This window comes from Propithecus coquereli, unplaced genomic scaffold (assembly GCF_000956105.1).
Source record: "Propithecus coquereli isolate 6110/MARCELLA unplaced genomic scaffold, Pcoq_1.0 Scaffold128, whole genome shotgun sequence".
In the NCBI taxonomy this organism is placed as follows: domain Eukaryota; kingdom Metazoa; phylum Chordata; class Mammalia; order Primates; family Indriidae; genus Propithecus; species Propithecus coquereli.
The window spans coordinates 1,456,295-1,481,288 of record NW_012136969.1 but is presented as its reverse complement, the minus strand read 5'-3'; the positions used below and the strand labels follow the sequence as shown (position 1 = coordinate 1,481,288).

General features: G+C 46.6%; 1 protein-coding gene across 1 annotated transcript in view; it reads right to left on the bottom strand.

The window, feature by feature from the left end:
• GALNT12 (polypeptide N-acetylgalactosaminyltransferase 12) overlaps positions 1-24,994 on the bottom strand; it is a 64,541-nt gene that overhangs the window by 24,319 nt on the left and 15,228 nt on the right. The window contains exons 3-7 of the mRNA XM_012638266.1: positions 14,049-14,218; positions 10,547-10,736; positions 7,069-7,254; positions 3,973-4,090; positions 2,120-2,296 (exon numbers count right to left, since the gene is read on the bottom strand). Of these exons, the coding sequence (XP_012493720.1) occupies positions 2,120-2,296; positions 3,973-4,090; positions 7,069-7,254; positions 10,547-10,736; positions 14,049-14,218 (841 nt within the window). The remainder of the gene's footprint in view (positions 1-2,119; positions 2,297-3,972; positions 4,091-7,068; positions 7,255-10,546; positions 10,737-14,048; positions 14,219-24,994) is intronic.

The following is a 24,994-nucleotide window of genomic DNA, read 5'->3' as shown; positions in this document are numbered from 1 at the left end:
AATTTCTGCTATTTCCCAGAAGTTCTTTCATTGATGAGAGTCACCATGCCATCAGCTTCAACCAAATATCCATTTTAACCTTCAGCCCTTGGTCATTCAGCCGAAAGGTGTATGCAGTGCTACACTAACAAATCCTCTGGGAACCCTCGGGAACAGGGAACTATCAGTTCCAGACAGGTCCCCTGGGCAGAGCAGGTACTTCTACTTTACAGCACTGGGCAAGGCAAAGGAAGCAAAGGCAAAGGACCGTGGGGCCCCAGAGGCAGCGGGGCCTCGGCTGGGGATCAGGCGGAGAGTCCCTAGGGCTCAGCAGAGCAGAGCTAGAGGTGCGCTAGAGTATGCAGGCCCCAGGCCCAATTCTACCCCACATCAGCCACGAGGCCTTGGACAAGTTCCTTCAATCTCCCTCTCTCTAACCTTCAGTTTTCTCATCTGTAAAATGAGAACTGTATTGCTACCCTGCAGGGCTGCTGTAAGGAGTCAGAAGAGACTCCCACCAAGTGGCCGGGCCAGAAGTCTCAGAGCAAGGCCTTCCCGTGTTGCCGAGCATCCCTCTCACTTATGCAAATGCAGCACAAGTGGGTGTCCTGGGCGTACAGAGCTGGCTCAGGCAGAGGCAATGGGCTGTGTAGCACTGAAGCCCAAGATCTTCTGGGAAAGAAGGGGCAGATCCCTCGTCCACAGAAGTCCCCGAGGCAGGGGCAGAACAGGCTCTGGGGCAGGTAACAGCAAGCCCCTGAGATAAGTTGCTTTGAGGAAAGACAGTCTGGGCTGAGACCCAGACTCCCACAGGGCCTCAGTGCTAGGGCCTGCGCTCGTGTCAGTACAGTGTGTGCCGGGTCTGTGGGGAGCAAGCCAACAGAGCTGACACCTCGGTGACTGCAGGGACACCTTTGCCATCGCTCAGACAAGGGGCCAGCAAAGCCTCTGAGAGGGGAGGTGCTAGGCTCTCGGTCCCATCTTCAACAGCCATGACACATAGCAAGAAAGAGTGGCTGTGAGGCCTGGGCCACTCTCTAGCTCTTTCCATCTGGAAATGGAAGCAGAAAAGACTCCCTGTTTTGGAAGAGAAAGCTTCCAGGGATCTTGGGCAATTTAAGGGGGCTAGGAAGAAGCCTCTAGAGAAAGGTAACAGACCCCTAGCTAATAAGGCAGGTGTGCCCCTGAGCACAACTTTAAGGCAAAGAACTGTGCTTAACTTGCCCCTTGAGTTTGTGGACTCAATCCTACTGGCTACAGAGAGGAAAGCCATAATATATACACAATGCCTGACACGTGACACCAGGTGCCCCAGACCATCTATGTTGGTACAATCAATCCTCATTATTCGCTGGTTGTATATTTGCAAATTTGCCAACACGCTAAAATTTGTAACCCCCAAATCAATACTTGTGGTGTTTTCAAATTTTCACAGACATCACAGGCAAAAATTTGAGTTGCCCAATAGCCCTGTTCCCAGGCGAGGTCGAATGAGGCAACGCTCTGCCTTCTTGTTCCAGCTCTCACTCTGTAAACAACTGTCTTTTTCACAACCTATTAAGTACCGTGTTTTTCACATTTTTTCTGCTTTGTGCTGGTGATTTTACCAGCCATTCTAAAACGGCCTTCAATCACAGTGCGGAAGTGCTGTCTGGTGTTCCTAGATGCAAGAAGGCTGTGATGTGTCTTAGAAATAAAATGCACGTGTTAGGTGAGCTTCGTTCAGGCACGAGTTAGAGTGCTGCTGGCCACGAGTGCAATGTTAATGATGGAATATATGCTCAATAAGGTGTTTCTGAACAGAAACACACATAAAACAAGCTTCTGTATTGATCAGTTGACAAAACTGTTATGACCCGGGTCTCCTAGGACCCTAACCCTGTATTTCTCCGAGGAGCGACGGCTCAGTTTTCGCCAATTCAGTGTCTGTGGTGGCTTTAGGGAACACAAGTACTGTGCATTACAAGAACTGACTGTATGTTATTATTGTAAATGGAGGAATAAAGTTTTCCCATACTTATGTCATGAATGCCCAATTTATCCTCTATTTCTGGAACAGACCTGCTGTGTTGGGGAAGCCGGAATCAGCTGCTTCTGTTCGGATGAAGCAGATGGAGTGCAGGTGCGCCGGGGAACTCACCAAGCGGGCGCGGGGGTTGCGGTGGTAGTACAGCTCTTTATAGTCATCCATCCACACTTCAGCTGCGCGGACACTGTTGGCCAGAGCCTTGCTGCGGGAGTAGGGAGCTTGCTTGGGGAAAACATGGCCAACGTGGGAACACGGGTGTGTTTCCAGAGTCCCACCACACTGCCAGATCTGCATACAGAGCAGAGGAGAGGCCAGGGTGGTGAGCAGGGGATAAGCTGCTGGCCCACAACGTCTGTCGTGGGGAGGCCAGGCACAAAGTAGTCATAACGGACACTGCCAAGACGCTCAGCCTCCATGGGGCAGGAGGCCACTTAGCCCACACTCACGACACAGAATGAGGCAGAGAGCAAGAAAGCAGCCCCCAGGACGAATATGCCACCGGAACCAAGTCCCCAAAGCCCATGCACTAAAGCTCATGCACTTGACTCATAGGAGCTCCCCAGAGGCCTCACTGGCGATCAATCCATTGACTCATCACATAAAACGCAGGCTCGATTACCTGATCTCCTAGCCACAGAAGATAGGAAAGCAGCAGGGAAGAAGAGAGGTTTGGAAGGGGAAAAGGAAGAGCTTCTAGAAATAGGCAGAGCAGCCTGACACCTAGGGAAGAGGCAGAGAGACCATTAAGAGCACACCCAAAGGCTCAACAGGCAGAGTCACCTGGGGCCATTTCACGCGGGACAAACAGCCATGAACATCTCATTTTCCCAAGGACAGTACAACCAAGTATAGCATCTGGTACTGATCACGGAGGGCGTGAGTCCTTGGTGGAAGGCCAAACTCTTGTTTATTAACTCTTTTTATCAGGGTGGGACACCATATAAAATATTACTAAAATCTTAATTTTCGATTAAAAAGCACAAACATTTACACAGTTTTGATGCTTAAAATGTGAGATTCAGAAAATCTACTGAAATGCTAGGAGTCTTCCCAAAGGGTTTGCATGGGCCATGGACAATAGAATCCGTAGGTAGCTTGTTACAAAAAGCAAAATCCTGGCCCCACCCTAAATCTATCAAATCTGACTTTCTGGACTGTGCCTGTACCTGTGCCTTTTTAAAAAGTTTCCCCAGGCCGGGCATGGTGACTCACGCCTGTAATCCTAGCTCTCTGGGAGGCTGAGGCGGGTGGATTGTTTGAGCTCAGGAGTTCGAAACCAGCCTGAGCAAGAGCGAGACCCCGTCTCTACTAAAAATAGAAAGAAATTAATCAGACAACTAAAAATATATAGAAAAAATTAGCCAGGCATCTGTAGTCCCAGCTACTCGGGAGGCTGAGGCAGAAGGATTGCTTGAGCCCAAAGTTTGAGGTTGCTGTGAGCTGGGATGACGCCACGGCACTCTAGCCCGGGCAACACAGTGTGAGACTCTGTCTCAAAAAAAAAAAAAGTTTCCCCAACGATTCTTGTATGTGTCAACGTGTGAAAGCCACTGTCCTAAATAAACAATCTACTTCATAAGGAGTTAGTCAAATGAAGGCTCTAGAAGATGGGATCAGGACGCAGGGGTCTGTATTTCAGTCCAATCCCTGCCACTAACTCTTTGAGGGACCTTGAACAAGTCACTTCTCTTCTCCTGGCCTCACTCTTTAGAGTGTGAGAAAGACCTAGGTGACTTGCAAGGACCTTTCCAGCCCCAAATCTATTCAAAGTACATTTTTTAAAAAGTTGAAACAAGGCGAGCATGTTTATAGGATGTGCATGTCATTATCATCTTTCAGGATCATTGGATAAACTGCCAATGAGAGAGGAAAAGTCCACCAGGCTGTCTTAGCAAATCCCGTCATTCCCAAAGAGAGAGAGAACAGGTTAAAAATGAGTCCAAAGACAACACTGGAATACTCACCCTAAAGGAGAATTCGAGGTTTTCTCCTCCCCAAACTTCCATTCCTGTATCATAAGACCCCAGATATTCAAAATATTTCTTACTCACAGCAAACAGCCCACCAGCCATTGTTGGAGACCTAGAAAGGGGTGATATCCATATTTCACTGAAGGGAGCAGAAGCCAGCACGGTTGGTCTACCTTCCCACCACGAGCCCTTTCATCCATTCACGCATCTCTGAGCAAAAGTTGCTGCGTCCATGTTCTGTGCCGCTGAGCCCAGCCTGCAGGCACAGACGTACCCCATGGTCCCTGCCCTGAGGAGGCTCACGGGTATCTCAATAGGCAAGTACTCTGTGTGTGATAAACATGTTCACCAAGTCAGTCAGTCCTAGGGGACACAGAGGAGAGCAGGGGCAGGGAGGGGAGGGCTAAGTTTCCTAGAGGAGGCAAGGTCCGAAGGACGAAAGGGAGTTAGCATAGAAGAAGAATGGACTGGTGCTCCAGCAGGAGCAGGGGCCTGAGGGGGAGAGAAACCCTTCTACTTCTAGAAGCACACAGATGTGGAAAGGCCAGCGGGCACTTTCCCAGGGAGGTTGGCCAGTGCCAGGCCACGGTGGCCTGTGGTCACCCAGCTGTGCTCTCACAGGCCAGGCACTTACAGATGCCACTCAGGCCAGTAAGCAGGAGACCACAGAAGTCACTCTGGCATCTTAAAGTGCTCAGTATGAACTGCGCAGGAGGGCCAGTTCCGCTTCCGCTTGAGTGGCTTCCCCTCCAGGACACAGACGGCCAGTGTCAGCCTGCTTCCCTGGCTGGTCTTGTTCTCTCCCTACCGGGTTCATCCAGAAGCCAGCACTGACTTCAGAAATGGCCCAAGGCTTCCATCCTACTACAGCGTAAGGTCTACACAGCACAGAGAAGCAGAGGCAAAAGAGTAGACTTAGAAATGGGGGCAAGGAGAACATAAGAGCACAACGGATGCCAGGAGCCTCCAGCATCACAGCTGTCCTTGGACTCTGAGCTCAGGGCCAAGTGGGAAAAGAACAGCAATAGTCCCTTGTGGAAGAGAAGGTTCTACTACAAAGCACTTTCAGGTGTGCTGATCCTAAAAATCCAGGAAATAGACAGGGTGGATACACTTGTACCTATTTCACAGATGAGGAAACTGAAGTGCAGGGATATTATGGGATGGGGTAGACAGCTGTCCCTCAGCATGTCTGGAGGAGGGACAATTGGAGTTCATGCCAGCATGACAGGCTGGGTAAGAGCCTCCCTACTCTGTGCCTCAGTTTCCAAACCTGCTGAGTGAGGGACTAAGCAGCACACTCTCTCTAAGGGCCCCTACAGAAGCCTGGTGTCCCCCTCAATTCCTCCCTTCCCCAGTTCCCACCCAATTTCTCCCAATTCTTCCACCTCAACATCTCTGGAATCTACCAGTTCCTGCCTTTGTCTCCTGACACATCATTTCTGACCTGGAAGACTGCAAAGCCTCTTAGTGGTGTCCCTGTCCACACCCCTGTCCCCTCCAGGCCCCTCACGCTTGGTAGGCAGCACAGTCTTTATAGAACGCAACACGCTCAGGTCACTTCCTGCTCAGATCCCTTCAGTGGCTTCTACCCTCTCAGGGCAAAGTCCAACTCCTCCCCTTGCAGGAATTGGCCCCCCCAGTCTCTCCAGCCTTATCTCTGGACATGTTCTCCTCCCTCGCTCCACTCCAGCCAACAGTGGGTCACCTCGAGGTAAGGACTCAGGTGGAAGGACTCAGGAGCCCAACTGCCAAATGTGGACACAGACCTAAGACACCGCTCCCAGTTCAACACAGCAGCCATAAACCTGGACGGAGTTCTTCTCCTGCCTGGCTCCTACATCTGTCTCCCAGGTGGTTCTGAACTTGGAAGGGGAGGAAGGAGCCAGACTATGACTTCGACACCCCAGAGTGAGAGCTGTTGGTCCTCCCTTGGGCCTGCTCTGCTCAGACCTAGACTCGCCACTGTCTGGAGCTGGCTCTTCCATCCCCAGGTCAAAGGGGCTTGACGGTGCTCCCTTGAGAATGACCATATGATCCAGCAATCCCACTCCTACGGGTACACACAAATAATTGAAAACAGGGACTCAAACAGATAATAGCACACCACTGTTCACAGCAGCATTATTTACAATGACCAAAAGACAACCCAATTGTCCATCAACAGGTGAACGGATAAACGAAATGTGGCTATATGTACAAAGGAATATTATTCAGCCATAAAATGGAATAAATTTCTGAAGGAAACTTGAAAACATTATGTTAAGTCAAAGCCAAATACAAAAGGACAAATGTTGTGTGATTCCACTTATATGAGGTACCTAAAAGAGGGAAATTCACAGAGACAAAAAGTAGAATAGAGGTCACCAGTGGCTGGGAAGGGGAGAAGAGGGAGTTATGGCTTAACGGTATAGTTTCTGTGTGGGATGATGAAAAAGCCCTGGAAACAAGCAGAGGTGATGGCTGCACAATATTGTGACTGTGCATAATGCTGCTAAAATTGTATACTTAAAAATGGTTAAAATGGTAAATTCTCTATTATGCATATTTTACCACAATTTAAAAATTTAATTAATTAAAATATACCAGCCATGCATGGTAGCTCACACCTGTAATCCCAGCACTTTAGGAGGCTGAGGCGGGAGGATAACTTGAGCCCAGGAGTTCAAGACCAGCCTGGCCGACATATTGAGACCCTCATTACTACAAAAAATAAGAAAAATTAGCCAGGTATGATGGCAGGCACCGGTGTAGTCCGACCTACTCAGGAGGCTGAGGCTGGAGGATCACTTGAGCCCAAGATCTCGAGGTTACATTGAGCTATGATGACGCCATTGCCCTCCAGCCTGAGTGACAGAACAAGATCCTGTCTCTTAAAAAAAAAAAAAGAATTAAAATATACCAATATAAAATCCACATGTAGAGAAGATATTTAATAAAAATAAACAAATGCTCTGGGGAAAAAAGGAGGAGGAGGGGAGGTAGGGACGCCGACAGCTAACCTTCCCTCCCGAGGGCCTTCCTTGACAGGTCGGCCAGACACAACGAGGCACGCTCAAAAACTGAATCACCTAGAGGTCGAGCCCTGACCTGATGACGTCGATGGGGGATCGCATCCGCATCCTCTCCCTCTCGGGAACCGCGTGCCACGTGAACACCAGCCTCCAGTCGAAACCGCCGATCTGGGGCTCCCCGGCGTTCCCCAGGTACTCGAAGGTGTTCCAGTCGATCACGTCAATCACCGGGCACACCACTGCCGACTCCTCTTCGTGGATCCTGAAAGCACCCAAGACATCCCGTCTCTCCTATGTGGACGGGCAGCAGGAGAACAATTAGGAAATTCTAGAATGAACTCACACACCCGAGAAAGGCCTGCTTGTCTCATTCCAGGTATCTGCAGCCATGTCAGAACCCTGGCAGGTGCACACCATGGGGAATGCTGGAAGTCGGGGGATTAACATGAAAAGTCCCACGGCTTGAATATTCTCTCATTCAATCTATGGACACTCTGACCAAACCCTCTATGAATGTCAAGGCATATAAAAATCAAAGGTAACAGCCGGGAGCAGTGGCTCGTGCCTGTAATCCTAGCACACTGGGAGGCTGAGGAGGGAGGACTACTTGAGGTCAGGAGTTTGAGACTAGCCTTAGCAAGAGCAAGACCCCGTTTCTACTAAAAATAGAAAAATTAGCCAGGCATGGTGGCGTGCATCTGTAGTCCCAGCCACTCGGGAGGCTAAGGCAAGAGGACGCTCAAGCCCAGGAGTTTGAGGTTGCTGTAAGCCAGGCTGACACCATGGCACTCTAGCCTGGGCAACAGAGAGAGATTTTGTCTAAAAAAAAAAAAAAGGGAACTTTTTGAGAAACAGAAAGCAGAGTCTCAATTTCTCAGGAGTACAATAGGTTTAATCACAATGAAACATCTTAATATCAAGAAATAATTATCTCCCTCAACACAAACGGGGACCCAGACCAAAGGGTCATCTCTGGACTTAGAATATAAATTCTAATCCTACTTCTTAATTTGCTGTGTGACATTAGCCGAGTCACCTAACCTCTCAGAGCCCGTGCCTCAATGGTAACATTGGAATAACAATACCTATTTATAGGGTTAGCATGAGGCTTTCCCAAGAAAATGTTTGTAAGATGGCTGGCAGAGGACCTGGAGCTACTGCTGTTTTTTTCTTTTAATTTTTGTTATTGTCAAATATTACACATAACGAAAAATGCTGTAATTTCCCTTTGCCTGTGTGTGGGTTTAGCTGTTCCCTTCACAAACATTATTACAAGCCCAGCCATCCTTCCACGTGCTCCCAGACTGTGTTTCTTTGCGTTCGACACCACGCCAGGAAAGATGAGCTGAGACTGGACTATATGGAAACACAAGATTTCTTTGGTTTACATTTTAGGAGCTGTTACCTGAAATTTGAGGACTAAACATCCTAACAGTCACATCACACAGGACAATGAAGCAGAGATCAACCGGACTCGAGCTACAGTTTCCTTAGAAGGGATATTATAAATACCACGCTGAGGTCAGAATTACAATTTTAGGGGAAAGTACACCATTCAAGACAGGTTGTGTGAGGCAAAGACTCAAATCTGTGAGTTCTTCAAATTGGGGAAGTTGCAGACTGGGTATCCGCCAATACCCACTCTTTAAAGAAACTGAGGGCATTATTAAAAGGGTGGAGAGGTCCAATGGTCAGACCTGCTGGGCAAGTCCCAAGACACTGCCTGGCCCTGGCAAAGACCAGGTCCTCCAGGAACTGATGACATGCGATCAAGCTGATTGGAACCACCCAAACCTAGTTTTTACAGGAAGAGGGACAAGGGGGGAGTGCTGTACCAGTGCCGGAGTACAGGACTGCAAAGCCTGGGTAGAGAGTGTGCACCTCACGGGGATGCTACTGGCATCCCTTCTTCGCTGCGCAGGGCTGAACTGCAAAATGCCAGGAGCGCTACCTGATTGACGTGACAACCAAGAACACCCTCCCACATTTCCAAAAGGCCCTGGAGGGAAAGCGTTACTGCTCCTGGCTGGAAGCACCTGAGAGACAGTCTACAGTACAATGTGTTCCAACTCTGGTGCACACTCAAGTCCCCTGGGAAGTTTTGAAACATCCAAAAGCCCAGGCCCCAGCCCCAGAGAGTCACATTCAAACAGCTTGCCCTAAGACCAAGCATTGGTATATTTAAAAAGTTCCCCAAGTATTTCTAATGGACAGCCAGGGTGAAAAGCCCCCTCATCTACAGGCACAGAGCAAGGAAGTGGTTACAGGGAGGGCAGGCCACTCTCCAAAGGGCGGGCTGAAGTGGAATTCTAGGTGGCATTAGCGCATCAGCTGAAGAGGAAAAATGTGACTTCAGACCAGCCTAGAGGTGGCCATCTACATGCACTGTGGGGAAAGAGGAACCCACTGGTCCAGCCCAGGGCAGGCACTTGATTGTCACTAAGTTCTAAATGATCTTGGACTCCATCATAGGCCTGAGGAACGCTGAGTCTTTGCTGCTGGTGAAGCTTGTCAGATCTGAGAAGGAAAAAGAGGCAGCTATAGCACCTGCCAGGGTCAGAGTCGGGACAGCAGGAAGGGGCAGAACCGGAGACAGCTTGGTCACGTCCAGGAAGGGAGGTGAGCGGGTTCCTAGCTCTTCCAGATGACCCTAGCAACCCAAGCGTTGGAGGCTGTGGGGAAGCAGTTTCTCAGCTGCAGAGACACTGACCCCTCCAGCCTTTGCCTGCCCCACAGAGGGGAGACCAGACAGCAACACCCTCATACCTTCCTCTTCCTCCGGGTTTGCCTGCCTGGCTCCTGACTTCCATGATACAGAAACAGGAGAATGGGTGGAAAGAGACAGAAGGGACAAAAGTTGGGGCCCAGCGGATGGTGGCTTCCTGGCGGGGTAGTTAGGAGGGTGAGTGAACAGCAGGGACAATGGCCTTGAGAACTGAGCTGCATCGTGGCTTTCATAGGCCCCTTCTTCCACAAAAAGAATAGACATATTAAAAAGTATGTTTTATGACTACAGTGCTATAAACACAAATATAATCCAGGCTAGATCCATTATTATATACACGTTATTATGATATTCATTTCTTCCCCTGCTGATTTTAAAAGAAATTAACATAAACACATTTTTGTGGGTCCCTTCCAGGTTCAAGGGCCCTGGGCACTGTGCTTCCTGGGTGTAACAGATAAGTCAGCTTGAAAGAAATACAGCCAAAGGTATATTCTCTAGCAGTGTCACTCTATTTGATTGACAATTTTTTAAAAATTTTCTTGGTTGAGGACACTTCCTAAATTTTCTACAATAAACTTGGATAAGAAGGAATAATAAAAGCAAACCCAGGGCCAATAAAAGTGACCCAGGGCCTCCTCCATGCTGGTATGTTCTAAACACTTTCTGTGTGTTAAATCACTTAAGGGCCACAACAGCCTGATGAAGCAGGGAATGTCATCGTGCCCACTGACAGAGGATCTGCCCAAGGAGTAGCTGGACCCAGGCACCCACTGTCCCTCCAGCAACCTGATGCACTGTTCCCTCTCCAGGTGGGCGGCTCACGTACCTCTGCAGCAGCGGCTCCAGCCACCCCTCGTGGCACTCACAGTGACAGTCCAGGAAGGTGAGCACGTCACCTTTTGCCGCAGATGCCCCCAGCAGCCGGGCTCGCACCAGGCCCTCTCTCTTGTTCGCGCGGATCAGGCGCACCTTGGGCAGGCCTGACAGCTCGTTGGCCAAGCGCTCCTTCAGGTGCTCTGGGGAGGCAAGCGGAGTGACAAGGGTCACCTTGACACAGTCCTGGCAGAGTGCCTCATCCCAAGCCCTCATCAAGCCAGGACTTTCCCGCAACTCCCTGTTCCAAAAAGAAGGTGAAACAGACACGAGCCTCCTTTGCTCTGCTGCCTGCAACGTCCTGATCTCACCCAGGACCAAGGTTGGAAGTCCTCTGAAGGCCGGGGGGGGGTCTGGGTGGAGGGAGTCCAGAACCACCATTAGCTCCCCATCGAAACACAGGCACACTGAATTGTACACTTTAAATGAGTGAACTGCATGGTATATGACTATATCTCAATAAAGCTGCTAGCAGAGAAATACTTTATAGCTTGACTTGTGAACATTTAAAAATCAAAAACACATGAACCATCTAACTACCATTTTTCTAAAAACAGTAATTATGCTTACTGAAATCTTCTCAGGAGTACTTTACAGTTTATAGTAGTAGTAACAATAACAACGGCAGCTAACATTAAAGAGGAACTTCTGTGCCAAGTACTGTCTAAGTGATTTATAGACAAACCCATCTGATCACCATAACAATCCCATGAGGCAGGTGTTAGTATTATCCCCATTTCACAGATGAGGACATTGAGGCCAGAGAGGCTAAGGAACCTGCCCAAGGTCACAGAGCAAGTAAGCTGAGGAGCCTTGATTTGAACCCAGGGAATCTGGCTCTAGACTCCACAGGCTTAACACTAGCCCAGAGCCTTCTCCTGCAATTTCTCATCCTTACTAAACAAATCAAAAACTTGTCAGAGTTTATCCCACTTTGCAGAAAGGGAATGAGTTGGACAGGTGTACCTACAGAGAGCCTTGGCCTCCAGGTCTCCCGACTCCACAGACAGGACTCTGGGACTGGAGGCCGATTCACACACCTCAACGCGTCAGGTGGAGGCAGGTGAGAACCCTCGTGGGCAAAATAAAAATGAGAGCATTTCCCCATATCAACATGGGCTTTGGGCTCAAACTCCTCAACCACTAGTGAAGGGGAAAATTTTATAAAATGTTTCAGGTTGCTTCATAGTTTATGAAAATGTTTTTCTAATTATGCTTGACACTCAAAAACATTCATTGGTTGATTTTTTTTTAAATCCTAATTATAACTGCAAATAAGCTGACGGAAGGAGTAAGGGAGGTAACTGCAAGCAAAGTCAATTAGCTAGTGCCCAGCGAACACACAAGAATATGCCTGTGTAGCCTCCCTGCACCCATGATGGGATCTGTCAGCATTAATTTTATGTCTGCCTGAACTGTCTTCCTGCATCTGGGAGGGCTAACACCCCTTCATCATGCTCCTACTGACACTGCAGAAACGGTGGGGAGGCGGCAGGGCAGAACTTCCTAATTCATTACAGGTTCAGTGGGCACCTGCTCTGCTTTCAAAAGTTCCCACAGTGGTACCAGGGGAAGCCTGGCCCACACTGCCTAACATTTCTGGGAGAATTAAGCCGTGTCAGAAGGCGTGCCTGCCTGCTGTGGAGCTGTTTACTCTCATAAAGATAAAATAAATAATGTGACATTTGTTTTTAGACGAATATATTTGTGAAATGGTGTTTTTTTCACTTTATAATGTTTTAACTATTTCATAAACATGGAAGTTATCATCTAACAAGAGCTAACTATATGCCAGGCATCAACCTAGCACATCATCCACCTTATCTCATTTAATCCTCACCACAATCCCATAGGTAGAAACCATTATTATTCCCATTTTACAGGGGCTGAAGCCAAGGTTGAAATTGGTTAAGGTCATTGCTCAAAGCTGCATAGTCACTAGGTGTTGGAGAGGGGATTCGAACCCCTGCAGTGAGATTGAAGGCAACCCTGAGAGGAAAGGACAATAGGAGAAACACAGATAAGCACCTACTATGAGCTGGCTGACACGTGGGGTTCTGTCCTATATGTGACCTCATTTAATCCTCACTATAACTGAGACAGGTGTGGACAGACCCATTTGCAGGTGAGAAACTGAGGCTCAGACAGACAAGCAACTCACCCAAAGGGCCACGACCGGATCCTGGTGAAACCTGCCTCAGACCCGCGTGCCCTGACCCCAGAACTCAGTGCCTACTAGGCCACACTCAGCATCACACCCCAGCCTGGCTTGCACGCTGCTATGGAGACTACTGCTTGTCCCCGAAACCCACTCTGCCCATGATCCGCAGCTAGGCACACGCCACCAGGATAAAGACCACATCTCCTGACCTCCCAGGCAGCCATGCTCTGCTCAATGGGAGGGAAGGGGAACTTCCAGGTGTACCCTCAGAGAAAGGGTATGGCTCCCCTTCCCCTTGATGCCCTCTGGCTGACCAGGGTGCACAGGAGGAAAAAAACCAGCCTGGACCACGTGGACCGAGGCAGCACCGCATCCCGGAGAAGGTGGAACTACGACACAGGAGTGGAGTCCCCTACCACGTGGAGCCGCCACGCCCGTCCTAGACTAGCACAGCAGATCTGTGATGTGGGAGATCTGTTTCTCTCTCATGTGATCACTGTTATTTTGAGGCTCTGCAAGAAGAGCCCAACTCGCACACCAACTAGAACACATAGAGGACAGGTCTGAAGTCAGACAGAGCAGGCACAGTGCCTGAAGTAGCAGGTGCCCAGTAAGTGGTGGTTGTTTCCTTGGGGGTGGCCCAGGGATAGTCATTTGGTTTGAGACGGGCTCTAGCACCTAAGCCCACAGTCCCACCTGTTGCTACAGCCTTGACACTTGCCCTCGGTGAAGCTTAGCTGCCTCGCTTCAGCTAGTCCCAAAGAGTCATGGCTGATACTACTCCATCAACACCACCAACGCCAGCCAAGCCAGGGCTCCGCTGCACACGGGCACCATGGAAGCCCCCCACCCTCCTCGCTTGCATCCTTGCCTGGGCCACTTCTGCCATCAGCCATTCTCCACACTGCAGGCCCAGTGACCTCCTCGGATGGACCTGGTCCTTCCTGTCCCCCTCAGGCCTTCTGACGGCTCCCTGTCAGGCTCACATTTAAGCCTCGATCCTTCTGGTGGCCTCCGAGGTTCTGCCAGATCTGGCCCTGCCCACTCTGCAACTCCATTCCGATATCACCTGTCCCCGTCTGATGGTCGGCCCCAGAGAATGCCCCGCTCATTCCCGCTCCAGCACTTGCTGCTCCTGGCCCGGGCTGCTGTCCCAGAGAGCTTCATCGGGCACAGAGGACGCAGGAAGCCTGTCCTTACTGGGCCTATCCCACCCCTGCTGCATCACGCTCTCAGCTCCCAGACACTGCCACGTTAGAACAGGCTCCTCCAAGAGCCCAGGCCTGGGACTCACCTCTATCACTGTAGTCATCCACCAGGATAACTTCTTCCAGCAGGATGTCCGGGGATGTCTCGAGGACACTATAAACTGTCCGAAGGAGAGTTGACCAGGCTTCATTATAAAACGCTAAGACAACAGATGTCGTGGGCAAATTATCATAATCATATTTCTTCTCTTTGCACCTGCAAATACAACACAACTTCAGGAACTGAGAACCCGACCCAAGTGAGTGCTGGAGACAGAGCAAAGAAGCGGACAAGGTCCCCTGGGGAATGGGAAGTAACGGGCCAGAGGATCTTCCAGAGCCCCCCGTGCGCCACTAGGAACCCCAGCAGATTCTAAGAAAGGTTCCAACCATGATGCCCAACACGCTTTTACTGTGGGATATTGTTTTAAACTGTAAAGCAATTTTTAGACTTGAGCAACGCGCAAACCAGGCAGAATCAGAAGGGAGGGAAACTGCCACTTCTCCCTCCCCAGCAGTCCTCTCTCTGTCCCCTCCACTCCAATCCCACTGCCAGGCCTCTGCTCAGACTCTTCCCACTGCCTGCAATGCCCTTTCCTCCCTTCTCTACTTGGCAAACGCCCTGTCCTCTCTCAAGAGCAGCTCAACCCTATTCTCCCCTGGGAAGCCCCTGGGACCACCTACCTTGGGCATCTCCCCGGCACACAGCACGCTCCATCTCGGCTCGTGCCACCACAGTACTCTGGTTACTCGTGTGCCCGTGCCTCTCCCTACCTGCCCCCAGCACCCAGTGTCCAGGCTTGACGAAGGTGGTGTGCGGCACGCACAAACTAGAACTGTGGCTGGAATCCATCAACATTCCAGAAGGGACTCTGTGGAGGACGCTGACGCCTGGTATTCCTGCCGCCCCTGCTTCACGATGTGGCAGCTGCACAGAGGGGTGGGCCCCGACTGGCAGTGACAGGGGCCAGTAAACTCCCTCTTTGTTCAGTGGAATTTGCTGTCACTTTGCACTGAGGGTTCCCTGTTTGACACAGAATTCTATTCTGAGTGACCTGTGACAACCTCCAGTGTCACGGGACTGACTGGAAAACCAGCAGTGGAAAGTGGTTGATGGAAGGATGGGAGAGGAACAAAAACCCAAGAAGGATACCATGGGGACACCAGAAGGACCAGAGTTTGAATGCTGGGGGCTGGCCGAAGGCTAGACATATCCAAGAAGGGGGTAAAATGCTGAGGACCAGCTGGGCTCCCTGGGCAGCTAAGGCAAGACCTTCCCGGACAAGCTCAGCGACAGATCGGTAGCACAGGAGGGGAGATGCAGGAGGAGGCAGGAGGGGGCAGCACTGACACCTGCCACCTGTCTACCACGTGCCACACCGTGCCAGTGGGCCCTTTGTCAGCCAGTTACCAAACACTTCCTGACCACATACTTCATACAAGATGGGCCACGGAGCTCACATTTGGAGGGGACAAGAATCAAGTAAACAAATCAGTCATCACAGAAAGTGATCCGTGCTACGAACAACATAAAGGTGGGTGATGAAAGAGCAACTACGGAGGGAAGTGCGAAGGGGGAGGGGCAACTACAGGACAGGTGATCCTGGAGGGCCTCCCTGAAAAGGTGACATTCAGGATGAGGGACACAGCCCCGTGAAAAGCTGGTGTTTTTTCCCCTTTTATTTTACTATGAAAAATTCCAAACATACAAAAAGTAGAGTGAATAAGAGACCGCTGGGTACCCTTTGCTAAACATCAGTGATTCTTAATGCACCATCGGTCTTGATTCATCTATGTGAACACCCACTCCCCCACCCCAGAGTAGTTTTAAAGAAAATCCAGCACGGCATAGCATCTGTAAATATTTCAATATGGGTCTCTAAGAAATAAGGATTCCTTTTTATAATAATAAGCACAATATCCTTGTCATATCTTTAGAAATTACAATTCCTTAGTGCTATCATAGCTTCAGGCTATAATCTTTCATCAAAGTTAAGCAGTTGTGAGTTGGAAGACACAGCATTCTTTAATGAACCAATAAGAGGGACAAATGCTGCCAATCATAACGGTAGGATGTTGTGATTTTTAAGACACATCCTGATTTTAGAAATGTTGAAATGTGGAAAAAAATGTGCCTTAACATCAGTGAAATGTAGTACTTCATCGTACCTTCAAAGCCATGTCCTATGTTAGCATTTATTTTTCCAATTTTAAAGGTAAAGCTCAGAGAGGTGGAGTAACTTGGTCAGTTCACAGAGCACTTGCTAGTGTGTACTGGGCTAAGATCTCTGTGTCCAGGAATCTTGTTATAAGGTTCCTTCTACCCAAGAGAAGGCTCAGTTGAGCCATCTGAATCCAAATAAAGATCCCTTTATCACATCTTCCCATCTGGCCTTCCCCCTACCAAGATATGGACAATTTCTCTTCTCCTCCCTCTCAGGGTCTTCCAGGGGGTTCCAGGTCCCTCTTCCTAATGCGAGGACAGCTTCTGCAGCGAGCTCTGGGGCTCCCTGGCAGCAGCCTAGCTCTGCTGTCTCTTATCTGAGAGTCTCTAACAGGGGCTGGCTCTTCTCAGCCACCTTTATATTCTCAACCCTGATGCATCTGGAGGTCCTGCTCTGGGCGCTCAAGGAAAAATCACCCAGGCTGGAAGCAAGAAAGCTCTCGCACCATGAAGCCACAGGGCAACCCCACCAGCACCTAACTAGCCTGGAGCTGAATCCTCAGACGCCATGGGCTATCAATTCATGGAAGTAGTTAACGTAGCACTGACCTGAGAAAGGTTTTTATGCTCCACAGCGGGGAGTCTGGTCCACACTCAAAAGGAGGAGAATTCAGCTCTGTTTCTTGGAGGGAAGGATATCAAAGAATTTGTAGATACATTTTAAAACCACAACACAACACAACAACAGAAGAGAGAGTACGTGACTTCCAAGACTAGGTCATAAGACATCCAGGCTTCCTCTTTGTTTCCTCAATGGAATGGATCATCCATTCTGGGAACGCCAGCTGCCATGTTGTGAGGAGACTCAAGCAGCCCTGTGGAGGAGTCTATGTTGCAAGGAACTGAGGCTTCCTGCCAAAAGCCAGCACAAACTTTCCAACCATGCGAATGAGACAAACTCCAGCCCCAGTCAAACCTTCCTAGAACGAAAGCCCCAGGCAACATTTTGGCTGTGATCTCAAGTGAGACTCTGACCCAGAACCACCCAGCTAAGCTACTCCTGAATTTCTGGCCCACAGAAACTATGTAAAATTATCAGTGTTTATTGTTGTTGTAAGCCAGTAAGTTTTGTGGTAATACATATCTTGAAATAAATCACAAGAAAACTGTCTGACAAATCCAAACTGCGAGACATTTTATAAACCTATAAATGTGCCTATACTCTTAAAAAATGTCAATGCCGTGCCAGACAACAAGAGGCTGTGGACTGTTCCAGAGTGAAGGAGACTAAAGAGACATGGCAACTACATGGCACAACTGATTCTTGCTTGGATACCTGAGTAGGAAGGAAAAAAGTTGCTATAAAAGTTGGGACGGCTGGAGAAATCCAAGATTGTGTCAATTTCCTCAATTTGATAATATATCTTGGTATCCTGAGAGAATGTCTTTGTTCTTGGAAATACATGCTTAAGTAAGGACGGGTAAAGAACTGTTATCTCTGTAACCTACTCTCAAATGTGTATGATATTATAGTAGACATATAGAAAGAGAAAAATTAAGTAAATGGGGCAAAATATTAATGGGTGGATTTAGATGGAGGATTTACAGGAGTTTGTTGTGCTATTCTTGCAAATTTTCTCCAGGTTTGAATTTTTCAAAATTAAAAGTTTAATACAAAAAGAAGAAAAAAAGTTTAATGTTGCAAAGGATGTACCCAAATGCCAAGCCAATTCTGATCTATAAATGTGTAACTCAGTCTTAATGGCCCTTACAAATGCCCTCCCTAATCTCATTCTTTCCCATGCCTACCAAAACAGCGCCCCCCCCAAATATATAAGTTATAGTAAATGGAAAACATACGTGTGCATGCAGTATCAAAATATTTATTATGTCTGGATTATTTAGCTCCTGCATACTAGAAGGGATGCATAGAAAAGCTATATAGTGCTAAGCTGTAGCCCACTAGGAGCCTCAGAAAGAATGAATTACTTACACTATATGAAAAAAAGGGGTTTGTGAAACCAAAAATAAAGATTTTTTTAATCTTTAAAAAAAGATGCAGGCCAGGCATGGTTGCTCACGCCTGTAATCCCAGCACTTTGTGAGACTAAGGCAGAAGGATTGCTTGAGGCCAAGAGTTGGAGACCAGCCTGGGCAGCATAGCAAGATCCCGTCTCCACAAAAAATTAGATTAAATTAAATTAAATTAAAAGTTAGTTGGGTGTGGTGGCGCATGACTATAGTCCTAGCTACTCAGGAGGCTGAGGCAGGAAGATCATTTGATCCCAGGAGTTTGAGGTTGCTGTGAGGTATGATGATACCATTGCACCCAAACTGGAGCAACAGATCATGACCCTGTCTCCGAAACAAACAAACAAACCAAAAAGATGCTGCTAAAACTTAGTTGCAAACATTCATAGGTTTAAAGAGAAATGAGTGAAAATAAGGATGGTAAAGTGAGGTTTTCAAAGTGAAGTTTACTCAATGTAAAGAATTGTCCTTACGTTTGAAATGACATCCTTACTGTATTGGATTAAAATTTATTTCTTCTCTGCTTGATCAAACAGAGTTGGAAACATGTATCAGCCTCTCTTCAGTTTTTTTTTGTTTATGTGTTCTCACTGCTCTGTGAAAACCAAAGGCCTAAGGCCACTGTCCTAGAATGTCAGAGCAGGCTCTTTATTTGTGTTACCTACATCACAAGAAAGCTGGGTGCCAATTGGCAATTCATATCCAGACCTTTAAAATGTTCCTCTTCTCTTTGATCTCATATCAATATATCTAAGAATTTCCTGCCTAAGTAATAATCAGATACCCAGAAGGAGGCTTATAAAAAAACTTTTTTTGTTAATATTATTTATAATAGCAAAAAGCTGCAAACAATTTGTCCAGCAAGAAAGAAACAGTTATAGTACAGCTGCATGAAGAAATGCTACACAGCCATCAAAAACACATTTTTAGAGACTATTTAATGATAAAGAAGAATGGTCACAGTATAATGTTATACCAAAAAAGCAGAGTAGAAATCTATAAGTAGCCAATTCCAGAAACAACAATGTGTATGTGAGTGTGCTCACCCATAAACAATAAACAGTAGAAAGAAATATGCCAAAAATGTTATCAATGGTGATCTCTAACAAGTGGGATTATCGCTGATTCCTATTTAATTCTTTATAGTTTTCTGCATTCTAATATTGTCCAACAATGAACATGCATACTTTGTATAATCATAAAGACATATTATTTTTAAAAGGCTGGATCGTATTTCTTTAACTCCCCATTGCAAATGCTCTCATTGAGCAATAATTTAATATTCTACCATTTCCTTTTTTCTTGGCCTTGTTTGTTTGTTTCTTGAAAACAACTCGCAAAGGCTTTCTTCTTTATGAAGTTCAATACAGATGCTCCTCAAGTTATGATGGGGTTATGCCCCAATAAACCCATCATAAGCTGAAAACACCCTAAGTCGAAAATGCATTTAGTGCACCCAACCTATCGAACATTATCGCTTAGCCTAGCCTACCTCAAACATGCTCGGAACACTTCCATTAGCCTATGGTTGGGCAAAATCATCTAACACAAAGCCTATTTCATAATAAAGTGTTGAATATTACGTATAATTTATTGGATACTGTGCTGATAGTGAAAAACAGAATGATTACATGGTACCATTATAAAATTAAGAATCTTAAATTGAACCATCTTAAGTCAAGGACCATCTGTACATCCTTTTGAAACATCTCTGACTCTGCTTCCAGGAAAAACACTCTCCTCTTTTCCTGACTGGTATAATAAAAAGTTGTGCATCCTTTGATTAGACAAGGATAGCTATGCATCACCTTAGGGCTCCCCTTTTGCCTTATAGACAAAAGCTCAGAGCTGAATTTAATGCCAAATCATAGTAAACCATCACTTCCCTAAATTTCCGGTATATTCCATATGCTTTGTGAGGCAGGGGCTGAGTCCTGTTCGTCTCTGTATTTTCAGCACACCTTGTACCTTACCTGGTAATATCAGTAACACTCGCTGAGTGCTTACTACATGAGAGGCACTGTGCTAGGCATTTTACATGCCATTATTTCATCTAACGTTCATAATCTCTGGGTAGGGACTACAATAATCTCTACTACTATAGTACATGTCTATGTATTATATGGATATGGATAAATGGATGCAGTAAATGCCTCCTCATCTTCTTTTATCTTTATATTAAGGTTATCACATAGCGTCTTTAAAAAAAAAAACTCATATCCTTTGCTAGAACAGGCCAGGGAGATGGTAGTGTACATTTGTACGTGTCACCTGCCCAGATCCTTCCTCCTTTCTTCACCTTGATTTCTCTCACATGAACCACACCTCCCCAGCTCTCAGTCTATGTGGTCTGTGTAAGTATAGACACACACACACACACACACACACACACACACACACACACACACACACACGATACCTCTGGGAAGGCTACATGCCTCAGGCCTGACCAATCATGATGTCCTAATGGCATCATTTGAGTCCCTAAATCCAAGGCCCAGAATAACCTGAGCACTGTTCTAATCCCAGACTTTTCTGTGATAGAAGCCAATATATTTTCTTATATATTTAAGTCAGTTTGCATTGGGTTTTCAGTTATTTTCAACCAAAAGAATTTTGACTAGAAGAGAAAATAAGTATTTTTTAAAAAGTGAATATAGGCCTTCTACTTCCAGCACTATGGAAGACTAAAATGTCTGGGGAACATACACTCAAAAAAATGTCTTGGTATAGAAACCCAAAAACGTCTTGATAAAATACTTTTAAAAAATCTTTTAAATGCATGGCTCAGCTGACAAGAACGTAAAAGAAGTCCTCGGCACCCAAGAACAATAAGAAAACACTAATCTAGATATTAGTGTTATCAGACACAGAGCATAAAATAAATATGTTTAATATACTTAAATAAAAGAAGACTTCAAATGAAGACAAAGGAACAAGAATGACAGACAGATTTGAGTCACTGTAGGTATCTCATAGCAATGCTACAAACCAGCTGACAATGGAATAATATCTTCAAATGCCAAACTATCGACCTAGACTTACATACTCAGCAAAACTATCTTTCAAGAACAAGAGCAAAATAAAAACATTTTCAGATAAATAAAACTGAGAGTTTACAACAATAGACCTTTCTATAGCAATTAATACATCATACATTCCAGGAAGAAGGAAAAGAATCCCAGAAAGGCCTCAGGAAAAGAAAGGTGAGCAGAGAAAATGGTTAAACTTGTGGATAAATCTAAACAAACAAATACTGCATTTTAAAAATGTCTTAATTTATGGGTTTAAAAGCAAGACAGGGCCAGGTGTGGTGACTCACGCTTGTAATCCTAGCACTCTGGGAGGCCGAGGCGGGAGGATCACTTGAGGTCAGGAGTTTGAGACTAGCCTGGGCAAGAGTGAGACCTTGTCTCTACAAAAAAATAGAAAAATTAGCCAGGAGTGGTGGTGTGTGCCTATAGTCCTTGCTACTTGGGAGGATGAGGTAGGACAATCACTTGAGCCCAGGAGTTTGAGGCTGCAGTGAGCTATGGTAGCACCACTGCACTCCAGACTGGGTAACAGTGAGATCCCATTTCTAAAAAGAAATGGATAATAAAACTGCTAAATTAGTAAAGAGAGAAAAATGGAATAAGAAATGGGGGAAAGCCTCCATCAACTCAAAAAGCAGTAGGAAAACAGATGGGAAAAACACATTTTAAAAAGCATAACAAATAGCATAAAACAAGATGGCACAATCAAATCCAAAAGTATCAGTGAGCACAATAAATATAAATGGATATAACTATCTAGTTGAAAGTCAGTGGTTGTCAGTCTGGATTTTATTTTTAATGAAGCACAAGATGGAACAATATACTATTCAGAGACACACCTAAAACATATGGACACAAAATGAGTGAAAGAGAAAGGATGGAAAAAGGTATCATGAAAATACTCACCAAAATTGAACATGTTCTATGGATTTGAAGTACTCACTCAAATAAAGATCGCCGCTCTGACTACCACAAGATGGGTCTAATAAGAATTAATAAAACATTCTGCAGTTTTCAACCTTGTTGGGGAAGCAAAAGAAACATAAGTCTAACCCCCACACCGTGTGTGATGTTTTTCCAAAGATAATGTCCTTATAAGAACAGACAGACTACTTTTCTGCAAGAAAGGAAATCCTGACCAACTGCCTCCTGCCAACCCTAGCAAAACACACTGTTGCTGACTTACCTATTTAGAACTTTGAGACTCTTTGCCACCCCGGCACCCAATTCCTGTTCCCTGAAGTCAGACACACATCTGCAATTATAGTATTAACAAGACTAAAACCAGAGCAAGCAATCAAGAAATGCAAACACTGGTGCATTAACTCCAGGCTTTCTAGACCAGGGATTCACAGCTCTTCTGCCAAGGCAGAGAATGGCTGATGTCCCATAGATGTGCCCGGGGAAATGCACAGCCCCGAGGGCACTGCCACTTCACTTTTTCTCTCCTACTAAATAGGCTAGAATGCAAATGAGAATGATGCTTCAATGATCATCTCAAGGTCCCCACTTCTATGAAAACGAAAAAAAACTTTTTGCAAATTTTGGTACAACATTATTAGCAATCATTTCTTTGTGACACACCTCTCAACTCACTGGGATGTCATCACTGGTTTTAACAGCTCATGACCTGTTATTTATCTTTACTTTGTCTAATTCTGGTATTTTCCCACACCCTCCAGTTCACTTGCCCTAAATTTTCTGAGTCAGAAATCCACAGGTTCTAGGCCAGCAGCTTTACAGCAGACTTAGCCTAGGTCCTATCCACAGAAATTCTGATTTAACTGTTCTGGGAGAGGTCCCTGGCATCAATTTTTTTTAAAGTTCCCCAGGGCCACAAACCCAGCTTTCTGACTCCCCACTTTGCTTGCTATCATCTTGGAGTGAAAGTTCTTCCTTGCTAGGATCAAATGAGATGCTACTTGTGAAAGTGCTGCAAACCCTATACTTGCTGTACTACCATGCACGCATGCCTTGTCATTATCCTCCTTCCCCTCAACTCAGTACTGTAACTAACAGAAATAAAGCTGTGCTCTAATCCACTGGCATTTGAATTATCAGATTTACAGAGGGGCAGGGTCTACAGTGCATCTCACAGAATTAGAGCCAACCCTCTGAAATGTCTCTTTATTGGTCTGGCCCTATCCATGGGGACAGTCACAGTGCCAAGCCTTGCAGATACCAGGAACAGCCAAACCAAATGGTCCCCTAGTCATCTCCAACTCCTTGCCTCTGGCAATGGGTTTATGCACTGCAGCACAAAGACACGTTAAAAACAAGTATGGGTCTACATATATATTCAGGTTTGAGTATGTTCTACCCACATACCTACATGCATATTTTTCAAAACCTATTTCTCTACCTAGAAAAGACTAGAAGGATACACAGCAAAATGTTAACAATGGTTCTCCCCCAGGTAATAGGTTTATTGGTAACTTTCGGTTTTTTCTTTTCAGCTTTTCTGTACATACTAAAATTTTTACAGTGAACATGTATTGTTTTTAGAATTAAAATAAACAGAGAAATAACTGTCCCCACCCAGAAAGGGAGGAACGGATAAAAGATCTGGACTGTAGGCCAGCTCTGCCCCAGATCTGCTCTGTGAACCTGGGGCATGGCTCTTCCTCTCTGGTTAGACTGGATGCTCCCTCAGGGCCCTCCCCCTGCAACATTCAAGGACCCCAATTACCCCCTGACTCCCAAGGGACTCCACCCTTGTACTGTGAACTCATAATCTGCCATCCTGATTTCTCACGCTAAGTCTCCAGACCCTGATCTGTTCCTCACCCCATATGGTATGAACTGTAATAAAAAGTGAGACTCCACACAAGGCCCTGGCCCTACTGACCACAGTGAAGTTATGCCGCAAAGCCTGGCCGAGTCCTGCATGGCTCAAGCTCACCTTTCTCTTAGGCTGGGCAAGAATAAGCCAACAGATTTAGAGGAAGGAGGCATTCACACTCCTTAGCACGCTGGGTTTGGATTAACTTCCTGGGGTCAATGCAACAGCAGGCTCTATAAGCAAGTTCTGATAGGATGGGATGGGGGGGTGGGCAGCTGTGTCACCATGGTAACAGGATACCATAAGCCCCACAGCTCCTCCACAGTGCTTCAAAGAGATATTCACAACCTGGGACAATAAAGGAAGTTGGATCCAGGAAAAAAAAACAATTTTACAACCAATCCCTGATGCCTCTCTCAAAAGCAACTTTCTGAGTATATTCTTGGCAACAGGGAAAGGGAAAAAAACTATTAAGACTTGAGTACACAGTATGCTCCCAGGTGTTAGTGTTGTAGGAATTAATTCCTAGTGTATTCTTTCTACTCTCATGTAGAGTGCACGGAGACTCACATTTATGAGTCTGCCTTACTCCGCCCAAAGCCCAGGAACCCAACACCCAGGAAGAGGGCCAGGAGGCTCTCTGCCTCACGCTGGGCCTTCCAGCCACCTTTCACCTCACTTGCCAGCACTCCCTCCATCCCTGTTTTGCAGATGGGGAAACTGGGGCTCTGAGAAGCTGCATAGTTTGCCCAAGATCACAGAGCTGATGACCAAAAGAGCCAGGATTTTATCTCACGTGGGCTGGGTTTGAACCCTGGGTCTGACCTGAAAGCCTCCCCTAGACCTTGTCTCAGTGAGCATCCCTGGGTTTCAAGGAGCTAAGCAGGCATCAAGCCGACAGGCTGAGTGGGGGAACTGCTACCAATCCCAACAACGTTTTCATTAACTGAAAAATACCTCAGGGCCAGGCACGGTGGCTCA